Below are 9,803 nucleotides of genomic sequence, written 5' to 3' on the forward strand. Positions count from 1 at the left end.
CACACTATAACTTCTTCACCCAAATCCAACTAAATATTTTTAATCATATAAATTAAAATTTATTATTGGTTATGTAACCGTTTTGTTCGTGTATTTCATATTAGTCAATTTTGCAATAAACGAATCGCAAATGTCTTTTGTAAAAAGAAAACTTATATAATAATAAGATACAAAATAAAATTGATGATCCGCCAAGATATACATCTATAAATTATGCAGTAAAACCACATTTATTAGTTATTCAAAATAGTTTTATCATAAAATTTGTTATATAGATAAAATTATTCTAAAATATCTAGTCCATTCTTCATTCATTTCGCAGTATATATACTCACCTATAAAATAACATAATAAATACATATTGCTGACAATGGTATCACGATGCTTCATAAATAAATATTTTGATAAATTAATATTTCACAAAGTAATTATACTTACATAACTTCAGTCCTCAAAATGTGTCTATAAAAAATTAAATAAATTTGAAACATTTTTGTTTGTCATGTGGTATTCTTGTCTTAAATAGAATAGAATCGGCACGATATTGCGTATTTAGCAACGGCATATATCCAAAAACCTACAACAAATATATTACTACTAATTGGACACAAATTAATAAAGCTTATTATTACATGATTATTAAATACCTTAGTGAAAAAATTTATGCATTTATGTCTTTCTTGAAAATGCAAAGAACTATCAGACAATGAATCTAAACATCCAGGGCAACGGAATGTCCATCTTGAAGTCACCTATGCGAATTTCAGTTAAGAGTTATTTTATGTGCGATTTTGTTGAACTTCTCAACAACGCAATACATTCAATGAACGTAATAAAATTATAATAATAATTCTAATAATTAATGTAATAGATTATCTAATAAAACCATACATTCATTTGCCATCGATAATAACGTATGCTAAATTATATATTTGCGTATGTATCCGAAAATTTGTAAAATAGTTCTTTCAATTTGAGTATTAACATATAATAAATTCTACGAAAATCGCCGATTTAAATACCGATAAATATTACAAAAGTATTATAATCATATTTTATTGTTCAACCTGAATATATGCTAACCTTAACAGGAGGTGCTCGAGTAATATGTGATACGAGAAAATTCATTGCAATGTCTTCACAATTCATATACTCATCCACCATATCTCGAATTGCTTGTGGCATCCAATTCCAATACATAAATAAATAATATTTGTGAACAAAAGCAGCACCTGAAAAATAAAATTTGAAATTTAAATCTTGAACTTTTAATAAAACCTATACCTCAAATAAAATATCAAATTACCTGTTAAAACCATGCTCAGTTCACAACTATAGTTTGTATTATATAGCCAACCGTTATTATTGTTTAAGTCCCATGCATGAAATCTTCCAGGAAAACCAACAACTTTATCTCTGTGTTCTCTCCAAACACGAAAACCAAAAATGATTTCATCTTGTCTGATCGCAGTATCATCATCAACAGACAAAACGGCTTCAGTCTCAATTTCTTCGAATGGCAGAAAACGATTGTTCAAGGAGTTCTTGGTGGTTTTTGCAAACTATAAAATAAATGAATCAGATAAATAATTTATATTTTAAACCAATTATATTATATTTTATTACATGTATAGGAACTCCTATATCTGGCCATCTCAGTTCTTCCTGCGGCGGCTTTGGACTGTTCCATACCACAATTACTTTATTCAAATAAGGCAAGCCATCCAGTCTATTAAGAGAACTGATTAATATCTGTTCTCTTTCATAAGTGAGGATTACTATGGTAAACTGTTCTCGAGGATGATTCCCTCCAAGCGATTCACAAAATTCTTTTCCTGCACCTCCAGCTCCTTTCCCAATTGGCCGATAGCCTAAATTGGATCCTGAAATATATTAAAGATTAAAATCTAAAAACGTAAATGACCAAATCGATTTTCTGGTAAACCTTCTCATTTGGGATGCTAAATATAAAGTCAACTTAAAAATAAGTGTAAAACTATATCTCACCTATAAATTTCGCATCTGATGGCAAAACAGGATCGAATGGAATTTGTGGATATAAATTGAATGGATCGCCCCAAACATTCCACATTTCATATTCTTGTGTTAACATAACTGTATAATTTCTTGTATAACTAGGACTAGGATGTGGAGGCTCAATTGGTCCTAAAGATTCCTTATTTTCAGGATCAGATTCCACTGGTGCTATTTTTATAGGAGTAAAACTAGAATTAAAAACACTAACACTGGGTACACTCGAAATGGGCTTGGCTGGAATCCCTAATCTATTTCTTATAACAGCTATTATAGTGTCTACAGTTACTTGAACTTAAAAATATCTCTCCCAAACCATTCGCCCCTGTCGTCTCATCGACAGCAAATCACCATCAGGAATTGCTCTTAAAAGAAAATGCAACTCGGTAACCCGTACTTTAGGTACTAAAAGTACACATTTTTTCCAGTCAACAAATTCAGCAAATGGCAGAGTTATTTGATCCCCGCCTAGTATCACAGGTATAGCACCGGAACGAAGAGCTTCATACAACCTAGCTTGCAGTAATGTTGTAGAAATATATTCTATATTCCCAGGTGCAAAAATTAATACAAATGTTGAGTCTTTTAATATATTTCTTCTGGAAGAATCTGTACCACATAATGACCAATCTTTAATTGGTACCACCGTTTTTTGTCTGTTGCAGGAATGCATTCAAATTCAAACAAAAATTTATCTGATGTAGTTCCAGTAGTTATATGATGTAATTGTTTTAAAATGAAACTATCTATGGATGAACTATCAACAAGTCCTAAATTTTCATCAGAAAGTAGTGATTCATCATCTCTATTTTCAATATTATGTGTTTGTGTATCAGCCTTTACTGGCTTTAGTTCTCCTTGAAAACTCAATAAATATTTTCTCCTTGCTGGCACAATTGGAGTACATTCTTGCCAAACATCACCTCCTGGTGGTCCAAGAAGTGGTGCAATGACCAAATCAAAGTTCGGTCTGAATTTCAACACAGTAAATGTAGACTGAACTATTATGGCCCGGCCTGTGTTAAAATTTTTAAAAACATTTCCCGATCCAATGCTTAAATCTCTCCTGGCAAAATTTAATAAAACATGATTGCGCCCATCAGCTCCCCAGTAAGGTAATTTATATAGCAAATTAATATCTAATGATGTTTCTTTATATGTACGATTATTTGAATTATTTTCATATTCTGAAGGATTTTTAAAAGCTTCACCAACTAACACTAAATATAAACATGCTTCTTTAGGTTCTTGAGTTAAATGAGCATTGTAGCCTAAAGTTTGTTTTATTGTAGTTTTCAAAAATCCATCAACGTCATAGTCTTTTGAGACAACTGTGTATGTATCCGGATCATAAAGATATACTGGTAAACCGGACGTCAGTGAACAGCGAGAATGGTCAAAACATGTAAACATTTTGCAGGGCATAGAGTGACTATTTGGTGGTGACATTGGTTCAGGTATATACCATGGTAATAATGGCTTTGGTAATTTTAATTGTGGAGTGTTTCTTAAAGCTGCTTCTTGTTGCGCCACCTGAGCCTGAGAAATAAAAAATAAAGGATAAAAAAATCTATATACACTATAAGAAAACTTTAACATTTCAATTTTTGATGTAAAACTTCTTTGGGCGCGACTAGAAAGTAATTCTGTAAAAATACAACGGAAGTTCCTTTACACCCGAACTGTTCGTCATTCGGTCTCGATGAAATCATTTTTATACAGGTCGACTGTGAATAGTGGTCGTGTATGTGAATAGAGATCTGTCGTTGTATGCGTACCGATATCAACAAGAAAATCGGCATAGATAAATAAACATTTTAAAGTTACATCGTAGTACAAATCTTGATTTAATGAAAAATGCCTGAATCAGAAGAATATTTTACCCTGTTCTTTAAAAATAATAAAACAAATTAAACATTTGTGCCGTGTACTAAACGCAAGTATATTGATTAGAAATTATTTTTATATTATTCGTAGTTTCTATAAATCTTTGAACTTATTGAAATGGATGATATTTTTTAATCAAGACAGATATTACACCTGTTCAAAGAATGAGATTATATCGCCAGCGAAAAAGTAAAAAAAAATAACATCAGTCAATGAATTTATGTTAATTTCAATTACATGAAGTTCTTCAAACACAATTATTACATGATGAGTGAAGTTGGGAAAACAATATTTGTTTAACGTAATCCACTGTGTGAACAAATATTATAGAAGTTATTAATCAGCAATTACTTCATTTCTCTGATGAAGGTTCATTTCTAAATGCTAATTACAATGACAAACCGATCATGTCATATTTGAAGTATGACTTTAAATATATTATTGTTTTTAAATATTATACATGTTTTTAATGCTATTATAAATATATAATTTATATTTTATCAATATATAAATGTGTATAATGGTTGACACTAATAAATGTGTGCATCACGAGTGTTACCATATTACTAATAAACATTATTCAAAATTGTTGTATGATGTTTTTATTTTTACTTAAATGCCATCTTGTACAGTAGCAAATAAGTTTTACTTCAATCGCGTGTGAACCTGACGAGCCCTTTTTTTATGTAATTTTATACTAAATTGGCTAACATTCTCAAAATATTCTATCAACATACTTGTTCAAGTGATATTTTCAGTCTTTCCATCTCTGCCTGCTGCCTTTGTAACTCCTGCTTTAAAATCTTAATTTTATTTCCATATTCTACTACATCCATTTGTAATTGTTGTTTTCTTGATTCCAGTACTCGTAATTCTGAAGATACAGTACCCTGCCATAAAAAATAATTATTATCCGAAATATAAAAATGTATATAATAGTGAGTAATGGTAATGAAATAGTAATGGTAATAATAAAGAAAGGAGGGAACGAGAATCATTGATTTATAATGACCTCATGGCCTTTGGGCAAAAGAACCATTTAATTTTATTATTCGAAATATATTCTATTACCTTTATTCGTAACATTTCATCAATCCTCTGTTTCAGGTCAGATGGCTTAAATGTGTTATAAAGATCAAATTCATCGACTTCAATTTTGCTAAATCTACTAATTCCAGTAGCATTTTTTGAGTCAACCTGGAAAATAGGTCAATCATTGGTTAATGTATTAAATTAGACAAGTTTAATAAACCTATTTAATATGATGAATTGCATGTTCTTCGAGCAAAAATCAATGATATATATTATGTAAGTTGGTATAAAAGGATCTTTACCTTTGATAGGAAATAATGTGTAATCAATGGTACTATTAATAAGAAAACTATCAGTAGAAATATTATCCTAGAAAGCTTCATTCTTCCGCAATAATGCCAAATATTATTTCTAGTAAAAGCACCATTTCCCACAGGATGGTATCCGGTAGCAGTTTCGTAAGAACTCATTTTTGATACTCAGACTAATATTAACTTTTCAAAAAATTTGACATTATTTATTTGGAAACCTTTTTTGTCGCCTATGTAAATATATAATTAGGGATATTTCTAAATTCATTGGTAAATGTGTCATATATCAACATCATTCATAAATTGTGATTATTTTTTTATTTTCAAGGAAACAAAAGCATGTTTCCTTCGACGATACATCGAATGCCATATTCATAGATCGACTACGATATAATATTTATGCAACCACAAGTTTTAAACATGTTTTTAAAATATATACAGTTTTAAACAAATTTAAATAAAATGTAAAACATTTTTTGACGTTTTCTTGTTAATAAACATTGACAGATGTTGACTCGTGACTCAGCGCCACGATGGAGTGGATAAATGTGGAACTATCACGTGAAACAAAATTGGCGCGGATTTTAAAAACTACTTTTGAATCTATGTACCAATCAATTGTAAATTTTGCTTATTATGCATGCTACTTTGGTAATAAAAACAAAATGAGATGAATGAATCAGAGAAAGTATGAATGTAAAAATAAATATAAGTAAAATTGAATAAACGAATGAATAATACATAATATAGCATCATTCATATAAAAGAATTCACATGATCTACAGGTATTTTGTATGATCTCTCATACAAAGGCCAACACTTTTGCCTGACTGATATATACAAAATATGTATTATAATTGAAAATAAAAAAAGAAATCATAAAAAACAGAGTCTATATTTATAGATGTTTGGACATCAATGAGAACATCTGCTCTTGTTTTATATATTTGCAGAAAGACTTCAACGAAGTCAAATGAGGCTCCTTATGGTAATATTGAAGATGATTTTCACTGTATGAAAAGATTGCACGTTGATCCAGGTAAAGGTAAAAATCCGATTGAATAAAGTCAATGGAAACCATGAAATCTGGTAAGAAGACACTGATATTGAATATTATTGATCCTGATCAATATGATAAGAAGAGTGACCTTATCAATGAGACATTAACAACTACTGGAACTTTTTGATTTATGGTTAAAAAAAATCACCACAATAATTGGTACCGTGGTATTATCAAAAACCGGTGCCTAATTACAAATTTAATAAATATAGATATCACCATGGACCAATCCAAGGTGATAGAATACCGATGAGGACATCAGGAACTTAAAGAAGCTGATCGATCCTGGTGAAGTACTTTAAATAAACATGGATACTATAAAGTATAATTAAATTATTTTTATGAAACTTATTTTCATATATCATTAAGTTATATATTACATAACGTTTTCATCGAAACATTCTGAAATAATACTGTGACATACATGATTTGAAGATTAAATTTTGATATATAGTATTGAGTAATTTATTTTTTATTACTTGTATAATTATTATTCCTGTATTGCATTTATCAAGAGATTTCAAAATTCATTTAAAAACATCTGTTGGTTTTTTAGTAGTCTGAATTATGAGACATCTATTGCTCATTTGGCTAGAGGTAAAACTCAAAGTGTTTTTAACAGATGGCAATATACACGAATAAAAGTAAATTCGTTAAAAATTTACATTGCCAAATTTGGATATAAAATCTTTGTAAAGTTAATATTAATTAAATTACAAAATTATTTTAAAAAATAATAAAACATAATTATGTTAACCCAAACTAGTAATTTCTGCAATTCATTAATTTTAAATGTGCAATGGTAAAAAATTATGAATTATAAAAAAATTTGAGAATTTTATTCTGGAGTATTATTAACCCTTCCCACTCGGGAATTCCGAAACTGATACGTATTTTGTCGCCAGAGCGGCGGCATCCTAGTGGAAAAGGTTAAAATACTTTAACAAGTAGCTTTAGAAATGTTTATATATAGTGCACGTTGTGAATAAGTCAAGAAGTTTTCTATATGGTCGTCAAATATGTATCACTAAAAATTAATAAACATTTTCATAATAATTTTAAATTCAAAAATGCTTATATATTCGATTTGACCATTCATTGCTTAAATAACTTATTGTATTCAATTAAATATCTACTACTCCCAGGATGATGAATGTACGAGTATTTTGTAAATATTCCAAGTCAATATTTTATATTACAAATTTTATTTACTCAAGATAAGAAACCCAAAATTATTCCTGCCGAACTACTATTGCTCATTTCTATAGCAAATAAAAAGATACTGAAACCTTAGAAAGGAAAATTTAGAAACTTTGTTAAAACTGTTTGATCGAAATTAACTATTTAGTAACTACTTAGAGAATTAATTTTGAAGATTATCGTTTTCTATATAAAAATTAGTTATATTTTCACATCTATTAAAATTTACAGGTAAGTACCACGTTCGTTCCAATTTCGATAATTTCTAATCTACCAAAGACCGGATAAAGTGTCCAATGCATCCGAATCAATTATCATTGGAATTTCACCTATTTCCTATATTTAGAATTCTTTCCTAGCAAATATGTAATAATATAAAATGATTGAACATTGGGAACTGGTCCACGAAGCTAGTATTTATATATAGCGATTGGAAATACAAATTCGTGTATGTCTCTATTTTTTTTTATTCTACGCAATTGATAGCATTCATAAAAAATGACTAATTAAATAAGATGAAGTTATGGTAAATTTTCTAACTTTTCCATTGCTCCTTTGGTTAGACGACAGAACATCCAGCCTTCTTTTTCAGTTAAGTTTGTGAAACCCATTTTTTCGTAAAATTTTCGAGCAGGGTTCCAGTCCAAAACATGAAGGTCTAATCTTGATGAACCTTCTCTCAAAGCAAGCTAAAAATCAAAATTATACATATCTTTTTAAAAAAAATTGAAAAATGATAAAATAGTAAATCGTTGTATTACCTTAGCCAAAAATTTGATCATATCCGTAGCTACGCCTTTGTTTCGATATTCTGGTTTAACATATAAATCTTCCAAAAATAGTGATTTTCCTTCCCAAGTTGAGTAAGATATAAATGTTAAAGCATAACAAATTGGTAGATTTTTGTTAGGATCTGATTGTTCCAAAGATTCAGCAATGAAACAACGAAATAGTGGCATATCTCCGAAACCATCTCTCTTTAAATCTAATTTTTATAAATTAATATAATATATAAGTAAAATAAATATAATATCTACATACTCTACAGTGTAGAGTCTACGCAATGACATGCATGACTCTATATATTTAGTATGTACTAAAATTTAATAGAATTCACCATACTAACCTTCAGCACTAATTTTGGGTCCATCGGGCATTTCTTCAAAATCTGCCAATTCCTTAATTTGTAATAATTAATTATATCAGTTCATATAAAATTATATATTCAGTGAATATTTTGTTCAATTTAATTTTAGTTTTATAATGAATTACAAGTTAAGAGTCACCTGTATCATATCTCGGACACTGTCCATATCTTCTGGTCTGGCCAATCTAATTCTAAATTTTTCCATTTTTAAAGTAGGTATTCACAATTTTTCTTGCAGGATTTTGTTTTATATTTGAAGTACTTTGAATTTTCTAGATAAAAAAAAATTAAAGAAAAAATAACAACTGCAGTTTGAAGATATATTCGCTAAACTATAGCTAGCAGTAAAGTTAAAAGCAAAAAATTGCAGCAAAATTATAATTTTTATTAAATATATGATTAAACTGCAATTATTATTATTGATTATACTGGCGACTAATTGGCTTTTATATTAATAATGTAATTAACTTAAATTCATGTATATATTAGATAATTTATATTAAATACTTAATATAAATGTTGCAGAAACTTATATCACTTATAGTAAAATATTGTATTGCATTGTAAATTTTAGTAAGCAATTATATAGTAAATTATGTATATAATTAATTAATTACGTAAATTTACAAAAAAAGAAATAATTCATTGATGATATTTTACTAATTAGAAATTCAATTTAAATTTATTTATTTATATCTTGTAATTACACATATTTTTATATTTTATATTGTAGTGCCTATTTATGAATAAAAAAAAATGGAATGAACATAAAAGTTTAAGAACTAAGCAGAAGACTATTTATGTGATTTATAAAAATGCAATTAGATATTTTTGCTTAGTTTATTAATTTTTTCTTAATTTTCCATACGATCTTAAATGAGATGTCAAAAAATAAAAAAAGGATATCTCATAGGACATAATCTTTTTAATTTCACTTACACCCAGCATATGTCTTAAAAAATTATATTGTTTTGATGGGCAATAATCTATGTAATTAAAAAAAAGTTTTTTAATTTAATTTAGTTTTGTTTAATGTGATGGTGAAGCAACTCTAATTATAGGTAAGTACAGCAACTTTACTTGGAAAACCTATATGAACTGTCGATGAAAGTTGTAGCATTTATAGCGATAT

General features: G+C 28.3%; 2 protein-coding genes across 2 annotated transcripts; both read right to left on the bottom strand.

The window, feature by feature from the left end:
* Window positions 1-297: 297 nt before the first annotated feature.
* Window positions 298-5,743, bottom strand: LOC113370457 (exostosin-3-like). The gene is given in 12 exon segments (XM_026611124.1): window positions 298-335; window positions 439-577; window positions 648-752; window positions 1,084-1,232; window positions 1,307-1,562; window positions 1,627-1,883; window positions 2,008-2,667; window positions 2,670-2,783; window positions 2,856-3,573; window positions 4,659-4,811; window positions 4,993-5,118; window positions 5,256-5,743. Coding segments are annotated over 11 exon segments (2,811 nt in total). The 5' UTR covers window positions 5,424-5,743; the 3' UTR covers window positions 298-335; window positions 439-472.
* A 2,239-nt stretch (window positions 5,744-7,982) lies between these two features.
* On the bottom strand, window positions 7,983-8,904 carry LOC113370458 (diamine acetyltransferase 2-like). Its single transcript, XM_026611125.1, has 4 exons — window positions 8,811-8,904; window positions 8,651-8,702; window positions 8,286-8,509; window positions 7,983-8,213 (listed from the first exon to the last, which is right to left on the bottom strand). The coding sequence occupies exons 1-4, from the start codon at window positions 8,874-8,876 to the stop codon at window positions 8,046-8,048; spliced, it is 510 nt and encodes a 169-aa protein (XP_026466910.1). The 5' UTR covers window positions 8,877-8,904; the 3' UTR covers window positions 7,983-8,045.
* Window positions 8,905-9,803: the final 899 nt, after the last annotated feature.

The sequence above is a fragment of the Ctenocephalides felis genome, unplaced genomic scaffold, assembly GCF_003426905.1.
Source record: "Ctenocephalides felis isolate EL2017-DRISC unplaced genomic scaffold, ASM342690v1 CF-g0.4_SCAFFOLD_01492, whole genome shotgun sequence".
Taxonomy (NCBI): domain Eukaryota; kingdom Metazoa; phylum Arthropoda; class Insecta; order Siphonaptera; family Pulicidae; genus Ctenocephalides; species Ctenocephalides felis.